At 37.2% G+C, this 15,555-nt stretch overlaps 1 protein-coding gene across 1 annotated transcript in view; it reads right to left on the reverse strand.

Annotated features, from left to right (window-relative positions):
- Nucleotides 1–1,458: 1,458 nt before the first annotated feature.
- Nucleotides 1,459–15,555, reverse strand: part of LOC140616578 (uncharacterized) — a 43,949-nt gene continuing 29,852 nt past the window's right edge. The window contains exons 5-6 of the mRNA XM_072797191.1: nucleotides 10,442–10,557; nucleotides 1,459–1,703 (exon numbers count right to left, since the gene is read on the reverse strand). Coding sequence (XP_072653292.1) covers nucleotides 10,554–10,557 — 4 coding nt within the window. The 3' untranslated portion in view covers nucleotides 1,459–1,703; nucleotides 10,442–10,553. The remainder of the gene's footprint in view (nucleotides 1,704–10,441; nucleotides 10,558–15,555) is intronic.

Raw genomic sequence — 15,555 nt, forward strand, 5'->3', positions numbered from 1 at the left:
CAAGAACAAGAGTTCCTCCAACTGAGGCAGCCAGATACCCCATCTATGAGAAAACTTTTTAAAGCTAATCCAAATATATTTTTTCCCTTTCCAAAGTAGATTAGTAATTTAGATTATTTGTAACCATTTATTATTTCATTTTAAGAGATTGCTTTTCTGGAAAATTTAATTATATTTCATATTATCAAAGCAACATACTAATTAAAAATATAACAGCTTATTAAAAGACCCAATTGAAAAATTATTAAATCAGAATATCTTGACAATGTTTATATTCTTTGAATGAGTGTCAAATTCTAATCAGTTCATTTGTAACCTAGTCTATCATAAAAACTAAAAGCTGAAATTACTATTTACTTTCTAATAAAACATTCACCAATCCATTTACAGTATTTTAGTAAATCTATGAAACTGTAGCAATTAGTAGATACTAGGAAAAAAACTGAAGGGAAACCTGCTTTCCTTGACTACCTATCAATTCTTTTAAAAGATTTTTCCTTTTCTTTTGAATTAAAATTGTATACTTTTCCCTGACTTAGAAAATCCCTCATATATAAAAATGAGCTTCTAAATACTAGTAATATTCATGTTTAAAAAAGAAGACAAGAATAAAATATTTTAGGTACTAAACCCTCAAAATGTGTTTTCTAAGGCCTCTGCTATGAGGTTATTTAATGTGAAAAATTACAGACAACATAATTCTTTAATTCTGGAAAAGTCTGAAACAAACCCTCCTTATGATAAAGTGTACTCTTTAGAAAAAGTGTTACAGAGAAGTTCTTCTATTCATGTTATATCCTTTACATGTTGGACTTGAAGAATTAATTAAAGGCCGAGAAAAGACAAAGATTTTCAAAAACTTTATTGTTGCTAGCTAGAGAGGCCCTTATTCTATCTAACAAGTACAAATCGTGCTGAGAATTTTAAAGACTCTTGAAACTCTCCTCATAATGTTTTTTGCTTACTAACATAGAAGCTGAAAAGGGTTATGTGGAGGTTAAAACTCTTGCAGTTCACACAGCTAATTGGTGTTTGCTTATAGAGCCATTTTTTATTTCAATGAAATAGCCTAGACTTGTTTATTATTTTGACAACCCCTCCTAGGATGTTACTCTATATCTTATATCAGGCAAAGTGGCTGTAGATTATTGCATAGGGCACTTACCCAGAGGAATGGTATGGAAATCTCAGTCTAGTAGTCATTATTTATTTTTTTTAAAAGATCTATTTATTTATTTTAGAGAAAGAGCATGAATGAGGGGAGGGGCAGAGGGAGAGGGAGAAAGAGAGAGAAAAGCAGACTCCCAGCTGAGCAGAGCCTAACACAGGGCTGCATCTCATGACCCCAAGATCACAACCAAGCTGAAATCAAGAACTGGGTGCTTAACACCCTGAGCCACCCAGGTGCCCCTAGCAGTCATTATGTATAATTGAGCTGGAGATAATATGACTTAGGGGCCAGGGGGTAAAGAAATTTAATGTGAAGGGATTTCACGTAATAGCAGAAATGTCATTTCCTTGTGTGAGATCTTTTTAACTATGGTGGAGACATACTACAATGCCTGACAAAATTAAGTAAGATAGGATCTTGTTAACCAAGAGTGTCTCTAAATGGATAAAAATAATTTGTATTGCAGATGATCAGCATTTGAAGGATCCAAAATGCCTGCACTTGAACTTGTTGCTTTCTTGATGACAAGTAGCTGGAAAAAAAGACAACAAATCATATTTGGGTTTCTGTTAAGATGGTAAACTAGTGCAGGATGCTGGCTTCCCTCCCCACTAAAATAAGTTTTGGAAGAATTTTAAGCCACAGATAATTTGTTATTGGGATCGTCTTGGCATCCTTATAAATCATTTGACAGTGGAAGCAAGGATTTATTCATGGTTTGTCTACTTTATTCCATTAGTTTATATGTGTATGTCAGTACCACACTGTTTTAACTACTGTAATCTTTTTTTTTAAGATTTATTTATTTATTTATTCATGAGAAACACAGAGAGAGAGAGAGAGAGAGGCAGAGACACAAGCAGAGGAGAAGCAGGCTCCATGCAAGGAGCCCGATGTGGGACTCGATCCCCAGTCTCCAGGATCACACCCTGGGCTGCAGGCGGCGCTAAACCGCTGGGCCACCCTAACTACTGTAATCTTATAGTGAGTTTTAAAACCAAGAGGTATGAGTTCCCCAGTTCTTTTTCCGTTGTTATGGTTATTTGGGATCCCTTGATGTTGCATATGGATTTAAGATGGATTTTTCTATTTCTTCAAAAACACTGTTTGGGTTTCATCAGGGACTGCATTGAATTTGTAGATTATGTTGAGTGGTATAGTCATCTTAACAATATTAAGTCTTCTGGGACGCCTGGGTGGCTCAGCGGTTTATTGCCTGCCTTTGGCCCAGGGCATGATCCTCCTGGAGTTCCAGGGTTGAGTCCTGCATTAGGCTCCCTGCATGGAGCCTGCTTCTCCCTCTGCCTATGTCTCCGGCTCTCACTATCTCACGAATAAATAACTAAATCTTCAAAAAAAAAAAAAAATTAAGTCTTCCAATCCATGAACATTGGATGTCTTTTCATTTATTCATAAGTTCTTTTTTTTTATTTTTATTTTTTTATTTTTTTTTGTTTTTTTTTTATTCATAAGTTCTTTAATTTATTTCAGTGATTTTCTTTAGTTTTCACTCTGATTATTTCACCTCCTTGAAGGTTAATCCTTAATTTCTTAGTATTGTATTTTTGTTGGTGCTATAGAAGAGAGAAGGGAGAGAATCTTTTTTTTAATTGAAGTTTGATCAACATACAGTATAACACCCAGTGCTCTCCTCAGTGCCTGTCACGCAGTTACCCCATCCCCTCCCCCCGCCCACCTCCCCTTCCACTACCCTTTGTTTGTTTCCCAGAGTTAGGAGTCTTTCATGTTTTGTCACCCTCTCTATTTTTTCCCACTCATTTTCCTTATAATCAAAGGGAGAGAATCTTAAGCAAGTTCCATGCCCAATGGAGCCCAATGTGGGGCTTGATCACGGCCCTGAGATCATGACTCAAGCTGAAATCAAGAGTCAGACACTTAACCAACCATCCACGAGCCCCAGCCTGTTGATGCTATTGTGAATAAAATTGTTTCTTAATTTCCTTTTGGGATTGTTCATGTTATTGTACAGAAACATAACTGATTTTTGAGTGTGATTTTGTATTCAACTACTTTCCTTAATTTTTCTTGTTTGGAGAGGGAAAATTTTTAATTTTTAACCATTAAGTATGATGTGAGCTGTGGGTTTTTCATAAGTGGCTTTTATTATTTTTGTGATAGTTTCCTTCTATTCCTAATTTATTGAGCATTTTTGTCATAAAGACGTGTTGAATTTTGTCAAATGTTTTTTCTGTATCAATTGAAATGATAGATTTTTTTTCCCTTCATTCTTTTAATAGGATTTAGGCATTGATTGATTTTCCTATGATGAATCATTCTGTTTCAGGGATAAAATCCCAGGTGGTCATTTGTTTAATCTTTTTAATATTTGTTGAATTCAGTTTGTTAGTATTTTGTTGAGTGTTCTTGGATCAATATTCATAAAGAATATTGGTCTTTGTTTTTCTTGTAGTGTCTTTGTTGACTATAGTATCAGGTTATTGTAAACTTATTGAATAAATAAATTACAAATTGTTTTCTCCTCTTCAATTTTTTAGAAGAGTTTGATGAACATTAGTGTTAGCTAATCTTTGAATGTTTGGTAGAATTCATCTTTTTTCTCTTAGACTTTTTTAAAAAAGATTTTATTTATTCATGAGAGACACAGAAAGAGAGGCAGAGACACAGGCAGACGGAGAAGCAGGCTCCATGCAAGGAGTCCAATGTTGGACTCCATCCCGGGAATCCAGGATCATGCCCTGAGCCAAAGGCAGATGTTCAACCACTGAGCCACCCAAGCGTCCCTTCTCTTAGAGTTATTTCACTTAGCATAATACCCTCTACTTCCATCCATGTTGTCATGAATGGCAAGATTTCATTCATTTTTATGACTGAGTAATAATACACACACACATATATGCATTACATCTTTAGTCACTCATCTAACAATAGACTACACTTTATTGCAAGATTTTTGATTACTGATTCAATCTCCCTAGTGGGAGATCTAATCAGATTATCTATTCCATATGATTCAACTTTCATAGATTGTGTACTTGTAGGAATTTGTCCATTTCATCTAGGTTATCCAACTTGTTGGTGTGCAGCTGTTCACAGAATTCTCTAATAATTCTTTTTATTTCTTAAAATCAGCAGTAATGTTTCCATTCTCATCCTAATTTTAATAATTTAAATCTTCTCTATAAGCATTTACAATTTTGTTCATCTTTTTTCTTTTAAGTTTATTTTTTAAGTAATCTCTACACTCAATGTGAGGCTTGAACTCACAACCTTGAGATCAAGAGTCACATATCATTCCAACTGAGCCAGCAGGCACCCCTGTTCATCTTTTTTCTATTCTCTATTTTATTTATTTCTGTTCTAATTTTTATTATTTCTTTCCTTCTTTTTTCCCTCTTCCTTTCCTTCCTTCCTTTGAGCTTACTTTGGTCTACTTCTCCTAATTATTTATGGCATATTCCTAAGATAGTGATTTGAAATCTTTGTCCATCTTTAACGTAGGCATTGATGACTAAAATTTTCTCCTTAGCACTCCTTTACTGTATTCTATAAACTTTGGTATGTTGTGTATTTATTTTTGTCTCAAAATATGTTCCAATTTCCCTTGTGATTCCTTCTTTGACTCATTGATTCTTTAAAAATATGTTTTTTTTTAATTTTTTTTTAATTTTATTTATTTATGATAGTCACAGAGAGAGAGAGAGGCAGAGACACAGGCAGAGGGAGAAGCAGGCTCCGTGCACCGGGAGCCTGACGTGGGATTCGATCCCAGGTCTCCAGGATCGCGCCCTGGGCCAAAGGCAGGCGCCAAACCGCTGCACCACCCAGGGATCCCAAAAATATGTTTTTTTAAATTTCCACATATTTGTGAATTTTTCTGGTTTTCTAGTTTTCTTGATAGGTGTGAAAGATGGTATCTCATTGTGGCTTTCATTTGAATTTCCCTAATGATTAGTAACGTCAAACATCATCCATATGCTTATTGGCTTTTGTATATCTTTTTTGCAGAAATCTCTATTCAAATACTTTGCTTATTTTTAATCTGGTTGTTTTTTCCCTTGTTGTTGAATTTTAGATTGGAATCCCTTAACAAATATATAATTTGCAAATATTTTCTGCCATTCTGTGGACTGATAGTGTCGTTAGGGCACAAAACTTTTAAATTTTATGAAGTTTGATTTGTCCATATTTTGTTCCGTTGCATGTGCCTTTGGTGACTTATACAAATCACTGCCAAATTCAAGGTCTTGAAAATTTAATCCTGTTTTCTTCTAACACATTTATAATTTTATCTATTATATTTAGGTTTTTCATCCATTTTTGGTCAAACTCTCTATACAGTATTAGGTAACAATCCAACTTCATTCTTTTGCATGTAATATCTAGCTTTGCCATTGCTATGTGTTGAAAACCCCAGTTGAATATGGAGTAAGGTTAGGGTCCAACTTCTTTCTTTCACATGTGTATATCCAATTTTTCCAACACTGTTTTTGAAGACTATTAAAAGATAAACTGAAGCATATTAAAAATTTTAAGAGATTATTTGAGCAAAAATCTATTCAAATTAGGCAGCACCCAATTTAGAAGATAGAAAGGAGCTTGAAGTAGCTGTACCAAATGAAAACCTGGGGCAGCTCATTGGGTTGAGCATCTGCCTTCAGCCCAGGTCATGATCTCAAGGTCCTAGGATTGAGCCCAAAATTGGGCTCCTTGCTCAGCAGAGAATCTTCTTGTCCCTCTGTTCCTCCCCTCGCTTGTGCTCTCTCTCTCTTTCTCTCAAATAAGTAAATGAAATCTTTTTTAAAAAAGGAGAAAGACTTTTATAGGCAGAAAGGAGTGGAAACAAGAAAGTTATGCAAAACTACAAAAAAGCAGGCTGGGTATTGCAAATTTGCCTTTAGCAAATGGCAGGGGTCTATTAGGCAGATTATTCAACTATTGCTGATCAAGTGATTCTATTTGGACAAAAATCAAATCTATACTTTAGTCTTGGCTTGGTGATATAGAGCTTAGCATAAGTTGCTCCATTTGGGGCCTCTTATTTTTAACAAGACTATCATTTCTTCATTGTGTAGCCTTTGCATCTTAATGAAAACCATTTGGCCATATCTTGAGGGTTTATTTCTGAGCTCTTTATTCTTTTCCTCCAGTCTATATATCTGTCCTTATGATAGTACCACCCCTTTTGATTACTGTAGTTTTGTCATATATTTTGAGATCAGGAACTGTGAGGCCTCCAGCTTCACTTCTTTTCTTAGGGTTGAACTCTTATACCACACACAAAAATTAAAACTCTTAGAATAAAACATGGGAGGAAATCTCCATGACATTTGATTTGACAATGATTTCTTGGGTATGATACCAAAATGCAGACAACAAAAGCAAAAATAGACAATTGGACTACATCAAATTTAAAAACTACTATAAAGCAAAGAATCAATCAACAGAGTGAAAACACAATCTATGGAATGGGAAGAAATATTTATAAACCATATATCTGATAAGGGACTAATATTCAGAACACATACAGTATTCCCTTATAATAATGTATCGTACATTTGCAAATGTGATTAAGATTCCCGTGAACTGGGACACCTAGGCGGCTCAGCGACTGAGTATCTGTTTTTGGCTCAGGGCATGATCCTAGGGTCCAGGAACAAGCCCCACATTGGGCTCCTTGTGGGGACCCTGCTTCTCCCTCTGCCTATATCTCTGCCTCTCTCTGTGTGTCTTTCATGAATAAATAAATAAAATCTTTAAGAAAAAAAAAAAGATTCTTGTGAACTAAATTATGACATAGAGCTTAGGAGCTGATATACTCCTAAAGTAGGACAGTGAAAGGGTATTGCTAGCTTTTCCAGCTGAGCGCAAACTGCTTCTAGAGAGTCTTATTGACAGGGATGGTGAAAAAAACCTTTTGAGAGTAGCTGCATACTAGGTATGAGAGGATTTTATTATTTGCTCAAGTGATGAAACCACAACTTGTATATCACCCATAATTGGAGTTACTCCCTGGTTAAGATTATGATAATCTATTGTTATTCTCCAAGATACATCTGTCCTATTCACAGGCCAAATGGGCCATTAAATGAGGATGTCATGGGAATCACACTCCTGTATCTTTCAAGTCCTTGGTCAGAAGTTGGAAATCAATGACACAGGGCTCAAATCAAGGCTTCCTCTGAAGGAAGACAGAAAATCCATTTCTTGCTTCTTCTACATTCTAGTGACTGCCAATATTCCTTGATTGCATCACTTTAGTCTCCAATCTCCAACCTGCCTCTATGGTCACATTGCCTTCTCTTATGCCTATAATCTCCTTCCACTTCCCTCTGCAAATCTGTGCATTTAGAGCCCACCCAGCTAATTTATTTTTAAATGCTCAATCTTAATCATATCTGCAAAGACCCTTTTCCCATAGGAAACATAATAACATTTACAGGTTCTAGAGATTAGGATCTGATATCTTTGGGAGCCATTCTTCAGCCTGATATATGGATATAGAGCACACAGCATAGTGCCTGGCAAATACTGATTTAAGCTTTCAGGATAGGGTCAAGAAAGATTTCAGATTCTCAGGTTATAATTATATAGTTGCAAGGGAGCCAAGTGAATTACTTTCACTAATTCTTACAATTCTAATAGAAATGCAATATTGCTTTTGAATTATAATTTTTTCTAGATAGTAGCTATTTTAGTATCTTTCCCTTGTTCTTCCCAGCATAATAGCTCTCACTCCACTGTTCAGAGAACCAATAAAGGGATTCAGCCAGCTGCTGAATATGTTATTCCAATTATGTGTTATGGAACTAGAGAAAAAATTTAAGATATGTTTGAAAACCCACTGGGCATTAGCTCATGACAATATGAGCTAAAAGTTCCACTGATCATCTGACTTCCATAAGCCCCTACTCTGACTGGTGGGTTACAGTGACATAGTGGGTTTTTCTAAATTGGTGTCCATTCAGAGCCAGTGTTTAGTAGTCCCTGAAAGGTTGACTATTTCCTTTTCCCCAAAATATAGTTATCCTGGTTAAAAGTCATTGATGCCCTTGGTGAAGGCAGAAAGAGTAATAGTGTAAATTTTTGACAGTATACTGCGGTCCTTCCTCACAAGGACCTGGCATCTCCCTTACTTAAGAGGTTTTGGGTCTGTAATTAGCTCAAGTATGGGAATTGATTGAGGGTCTATGACTCTGATTTTATGATTTAAGTTAGACTTTTAGATGATTGATCTAGAAATTTTTTGATTATATATATCAACTAATAATTTAGTAGGTTTTCCATCTGTCTCATTTTTAGGAACACCATGATCAGTGAGCCAATTGCATAGGTCTGCTGGAGTTAGACTATTCTGATTGTTGCTTTGATTCTGTGGTCCAATATAGTAACCATGCTTATCTTGCCTTTTGCAGTTGAAAGCCACCACTTGGCCCCTCCCAGCCAGGATCCAATTATTTCCATTACATTTAAGTTTCCCGTTCAATGACTGCTGCTCTCACTGGAAGGTCTGGCCTACTGAAAAGAATGATCACAGATCTCTTCAAGGATGCCATGGTTCCCCTGACAAATATTATTTCTCATAGTATTGGTGAAAGGTATGTTTTCTGGGCCCTTTCAGTGTTGGTCAGTAAATCTTTTTTTAAAAAGATTTATTTATTTATTTATTTATTTATTTATTTATTTATTTATTTATGAGAGAGAGAGAGTACAAGTGGGGGTTGGGGACAAAGGGAGAGGGAGAAGCAAACTCCCTGATGAGCAGGGAGCCTGACTCAGGGCTTGGGCTTGCCTTAGAATCATGACCAGAGCCAAAGGCAGAGGCTTAAGCAACTCAGCCTCCCAAGTCCCCCATTGGTCAGTAAATCTTAACAGACAAATCCACTTTAACATTCTACTCTCCCCAAGCCTTTGAATCCCCACCTTTATATTAAACTAGGCAGAGGTGGCATTTCCAATTCATTCACTATAGACCATCTTTGGGACCATGTTTCAGCGAACCTACCAAAAAGCCTTTTTTAACTCCCCAAGCTGTAACATGAAGTGCAGAATCTCTGCTTAATGATCTTATACTAATAAATTCAGCCTGATCCAACTTGATGTTCTTTCCACAATTCTCCCACACGCTTAGTATCCATTCTCACACTTTTTTTTTTTTTTAATTTATGATAGTCACACAGAGAGAGAGAGAGAGAGAGGCAGAGACATAGGCAGAGGGAGAAGCAGGCTCCATGCACCTGGAGCCCGAGGTGGGACTCAATCCCGGGTCTCCAGGATCACGCCCTGGACCAAAGGCAGGCGCTAAACTGCTGCGCCACCCAGGGATCCCCATTCTCACACTTTCCCATGAAATTTTTGTCTACATAAATTAGAAAACTCAAGTAGTTCTTTTGAAGTGCAGTACACCTCTTCATAGATCATGCTTTGTACCTCACCTCTAGATGCCTGCTGGGACTTGAGTCTGCTTATGTGTCTAGAAGCAAAGTGAAAGTGGGAGTAGATCCTGAGGAGAAGCAGCACTGGCTTGCATAGCAATTGTTTTAGGGGAGGCCATTACAGTTTCTTCAGGCAATGCAGGTATAATTCTCTCAGAAAGGGGTGAAGAGTCCAATTCTACTGTGGGTGAGGAGGCTATATCCAATGGAGGTGTGAGGTCTCCATCTCTTAAAAAGACATATCATCATGTTCCCATCTTCATCAGGGTCTTCCCATACACCCCTACTCCTTTTTTTATTTTTTATTTTTTTTATTTTTATTTTATTTATCCATGAATCCATGAGAGATACACAGAGAGAGGCAGACACATAGGCAGAGGGGGAGAAGCAGGCTTCCTGCAAGAAGCCTAATGTGAGACTCAATCCCAGGACCCCAGGATCACAACCTGAGCCAAAAGCAGATGCTCAACTTACTGAACCACCCAGATGCCCCCCCATACTGCCCTATTCCAACTTGTAGTATCCTATTCTTTGAAAGTAGTATCCTCACTTTAGCAGCAGACATAATGTAAGGCTGTCAATTCAACTTGCATTATAACTCAACCAGTAACAAGATGAGATTGTACATTTGATTTTCAGCAATCCCACCCCCTGTGGCTGGCTATAGGAGATGAATCTCCTTCAGGGCATACATAGTCTTCTGGTTATTATGCAGCTCTTGAGCTAGGGATGTGAATCCCTGAACTCATCCTTTTTTTCCACCACTTTGTCCAGTGACATTAGGAACAACTAGTCAAATCTCATTTTCTTCATTAGTTTTTCAAAAATGCTCAAAGATATATATACAGCCACCTACCTTCTTGATAAACAATTGATTAGTAAGAGCATCCAGTAGAGATATTTTGTGTATCTGTTTTGGCAGATCATCTCATGGACTGGTAGCAAGCTCTGTAGTCAGTAGCATCTTTTCATCTAATTAGAAGAGAGACAATTTCAGAAACCCCAAAACCAATTCAGAAAACTCACCCTTAATACTCTGTTCCTCTAGAACCACTCTTAGTATCAAAATCTGTATTAATTGGGGTTCTCCAGAAAAACAGAACCAAAGGAATATGAAGAGAAAGAGATTTTAAGGAATTGGCTCATGTGACTGTGAAAGCTGTTTCAAAACAAAATTCAAAGGAGTAAGTTTAAAGATCTAACAGGCTTTATTCAATGACTCATAACTTGGGCAGCATCCCATCTAGCAAATATAAGGGACATAGGGACATCCAAGGAAATGTACAAAATGGAAGGATTTTATAGGCAGAAACAGGGTGAGATAAAGAGGTTAACTAGCAAAAGAAACGATTGTTTCAGGCAAGGTCATCTTCTTTTAGAGGGAAAAGCAAGGGTCTTATCATGCTGATTATCTCATTAGTGCTGATCAGGATATTCCAAATGGATAGGGCTTAAAGCTCCACCATAAGAATTAAGCCTTGTGGGGTTTAGCAAAGTGACTCCATTTTGGGCCTGTGGTTTCTTTAAGAAGGCTAAGAAGTTCCAAGATCTGCAGTCGGCAAGCTGACAATGCAGGAGAGCCCATAGCATAGTTTCTGTCAAAGTCTGAAGGCCTAAAAAGCAGGAGAGACCATTATGTAGGTCTAGTCCAAATCCTAGGGCTGGAAAAGAGGAGGAGTTGATCATGTGAGTTCAAATCAGTTCTAGTCCAAAGACAGGTGAAGACCAATATCGCAGCTTGAATATAGGCAGATAGATCAAATTCTCCTTTACTCATCCTTTTTATTTCATTCATTACTTCAGTGGATTGGATGGGACCCACCTGCACTAAGGAGGACAATCTGCTTTACTCAATCTACTGGTTCAAATATCAATCTCATCCTATAACAACCTTAATATCACATTATAATTATGTTTAATTAAATATCTGAAAAGGCTATAGCCCAGATAAGTTGGTACATTACATTAACCATCACACCCTAGTTTCCACTCCTCCAACCCTTCTGATGGCATTGAAAGAATCTAATCCCTTGTACTGAATACTGTACCAATGAGGGTCCTGATAAGAAATATGGCACATTGAAATTTAGTAATTAGGGGACATTTAATAAAGATAATATTTTAAAAGATGAAAAGAAACTACAAGGTAGATGGAAACCAGAAGGAATAGTATAATAAATAGAGCTAGAAATAATTTGTGCCCTGAAGAGGCTAAAGGAGGGAGCAGTGACTATCACCTGGACCTCACCTTTACTGCTCATCTACTTATACTCACTTACCTTTGTCTTACATCTTTCCTTACTTATCTTATCTCTCTTTTTTAAAGATTTATTTATTTAGGGCACCTGGGTGGCTCAGTGGTTGAGCATCTACCTTTGGCTCAGGTTGTGATCCCAGGATCCTGGGATCGAGTCCTGCATCAGGCTCTCTACAGGAAGTCTGCTTCTCCCTCTGCCTATGTCTCTGCCTCTGTGTGTGTGTCTTTCATGAAGAAGTAAAATCTTTTTTTTTTTTTAAGATTTTATTTATTTATTCATGAGAAGCAGAGAGAGAGAGAGAGAGAGAGGCAGAGGGAGAAGCAGGCTCCATGCAGGGAGTCCGACATGGGACTCGATCCTGGGTCTCCAGGATCACACCCTGGGCTGAAGGTGGCGCTAAACCGCTGAGCCACCCGGGCTGCCCAAGAAATAAAATTTTTTAAAAAAAGGTTTATTTATTTGAGGGAGGGAGGGACTGAGGGTGAGAGAGTCTTAAGCAGACTCCGCACTGAGCACAGAGCCTGATGCGGGGCTGGATCCCACGACCGGGAGATCATGACCTCAGCCAAAACCAAGAGTCCAATGCTTGCTTAACTGATTAAGCCACCCACGCACCCCTCCAGCTTATCTCTTAACTGAGCTAAAAGACTTTATGGGCATAATATCCCCGTGATATAAACTGAAACTACTTCTCAAGCAAGGAGGAACCCCAGGAGCCCAGGCCACCCAGAGGAATCTGAATTTTTTTTTTTTAAGATTTTATTTATTTATTCATGAGAGACACAGAGAGAGAGAGAGAGAGAGGCAGAGACACAGGCAGAGGGAGAAGCAGGCTCCATGCAGAAAGCCTGATGCAGGACTTGATCCTGGGACTCCAGGATTACACACTGGGCCAAGGCAGGCACTAAACCACTGAGCCAACCAGACATCTCTATTTTTTCACAGTTTTAGAATCAGAGTTAAATTAGGAGGGACAAAGATTTCCCATATACTTTCTGTCCCCTCACATGCATATCATCCCCTATCAACATCTCTCACTAGCGTGGTACATTTATTACAATTGATGAACCTATATTGACACATTATTATTACCCCAGATCCACAATTTACCTTAGGGTTCACTCCTGGTTTGCATATTCTATGGTTTGGAAAAATGTATAATTATAGGATCATATGGAATATTTTCACTGCCCTCAAACTTTGTGCTCAGGCTATTCATCCCTCCCCTACTTGAACCCTGGCAACCACTTTTTTACTGTCTCCATAGTTTTGCCTTTTTGAAAATGTCACATAGTTGGAATCATATAATATGTAGTCTCAGATTGACTTCTTTCACTTTGTAATATGTTTTAAGTTTCCTTTATGTCCTTTCTTGGCTTTATAGCTCATTTATTTTTAGCACTGAATAATATTCTATTGTATGGATGTACCAAAGTTTATTTATTCACTCACTTACTAAAGGCCATCTTGGTTGTTTCCAAGTTTGGCAATTATGAATGAAGCTACTATAAACATCTGTATGCAGGTTTTCATATGAATGTATGTTTTCAACTCATTTGGGTAAATATCAAAGAGTGTGATTGCTGAATCTTATGGTAAAAGCATGTTTAGTTGTTTTTTTTTAAGATTTTATTTATTTATTCATGAGAGACACAAAGAGAAAGAGACATAGGCACAGGCAGAGGGAGAAGCAGGCTCCATGCAGGGATTTATTTATTTATTAGAGACACAGAGAGAAAGAGACAGAGGCACAGGCAGCAGGAGAAGCAGGCTCCATGCAGGGAACCTGACGTGGGACTCAATCCTGGGTCTCCAGGTTCACGTCCTGGGCTGAAGGCGACGCTAAACTGCTGAGCCACCCGGGCTCCCTGCATGTTTAGTTTTGTAAGCAACTGCCAAACTGTCTTCCAAAACAATGAATGGAAGATCCTATTGCCCTGCATTCTTGCCAGATTTGGTATTGTCAATGTCCCAGATTTTGGCCATTCTAATAGGGGTGTGGTGATATCTCATTGATTTTATTTGCATGTTCATGATGACATAATATGGAACATCTTTTCATATGGTTATTTTCCACCTATATATCTTCTTTGGTGAAGCCTCTCTTAAGGTCTTTGACCTATTTGTTAATCAGGTTGTGTGTTTTCTTATTGTTGTGTTTTAAGTATACTTTGTCTATTTTGGATAACATTTTTTTTTATCAGGTAAACCTTTTGCAAATATTTTCTCCCAATCTGTGGCTTACTTTTCTCATTCCTTGATGTTGTCTCTCCTAGAGCAAAAGTTTTTAATTTTAGTGAAGTTCGTCTTACCCATTACTTCTTCCCTAGACTGTACCTTTGGTATTATATCTAAAATGTCATCTCTGTACCTAAGGTCATCTAGTTTTTCTGCTCTGTTTTCTTCTTGGAGTTTTATAATTTTGCATTTTACACTTAGGTCTGTGATCCATTTTGAGTCATTTTTATGAAGGGCATGAGGTATTTGTGTAACTTTTTAACTTTTTATTTATTTATTTTTTGTATACGGATACGCAGTTGCTTCAGCACCATTTGTATTGTTCCATTGCACTGCCTTTGCTGGTTGATTTATATTCATTAAGGTCAGTTTCTTCTTTTTTTTAAGATTTTATTTTTAAGTGATTTCTAAACTCAACAAGGGGCTCAAATTTACAACCCAAGACCAAGAGTTATAAGCTCTACTGACTGAGCCATTCAGACACCCCATTCATGAAGGTCAATTTCTGGGTTCTATATTCTGTTCCATTGATCTCTTTTTCTATTTTCTTGCTAATACCACATTGTTTGGATTATTGTGGCTTTGCAGATGTTGAAGTGAGGTAGCATCATTTCAACTTCGTTCTCTTTCAGTATTGTGTTGGCTATTTTGGACCTTTTTGCCTTTCCATATAAACTTAAGAATCAGTTTGTTTGGGTGCCTGGGTGGCTCAGTCTGTTGAACGTCTCAAGTGCTACTTTTCAGTATTATCTTGGTTTGAAAAGTACAAAATTCTAAACAAAAACTGTACTACCGATGGTAGCTGTTCAGGAGCACACAGCTGTGGCTACTATGCCCTGAAATAGCAGTAGTTCTCAATATAGTTTATAAATGTTTGTCAGCCTGTAAAAAAAAAAAAAAAAACCTTCTTGCCTTTTAAATTTATAGACATAAAGTAGAATAGTGATTACCAGGAGCTGGAGGTGGTGGGAATGAGGAGTTATTGCTTGATAGGTGTTGTTTCTCTCTCTGGGATAAAGAAGAAGTTCTGGAGGTAGATAGTGATAATGGTTGTGGATGTACAATCCAATAATAATGTAGTGATAATGTGGATATACTTAATACCACTTAAGTATGCACTTAAAAATGATTAAAATGTTAGTCTTATATATATTTACCACAATAAAAAATATAATAAAAAAATAGAAATAAAAAGTGCCTGCCTTCAGAGTATTCGCATTCTACTGAAGAAACTTCAGATTTTACTCATAGCAATGAAAATCCATTGTTCTGAGTCTTTAGATTACAAAATCTGATTTTAAAAGTATACTATTTATTTATCATTTAGGCTGTTTTGTAGAAAACTGTTTGTAAGGGAGTAAGAGTAGAAGCAGGGTGAGAGATGAATGTGGCTTTGCCTAGCAGGGCAATAGTGGTGATGTACAAAAGTGGGTATATTGGGGATTTTAGATGAATGGGGCAGATCTACATTACT

This window comes from Canis lupus, chromosome 24 (genome assembly GCF_048164855.1).
Source record: "Canis lupus baileyi chromosome 24, mCanLup2.hap1, whole genome shotgun sequence".
Lineage (NCBI taxonomy): Eukaryota > Metazoa > Chordata > Mammalia > Carnivora > Canidae > Canis > Canis lupus.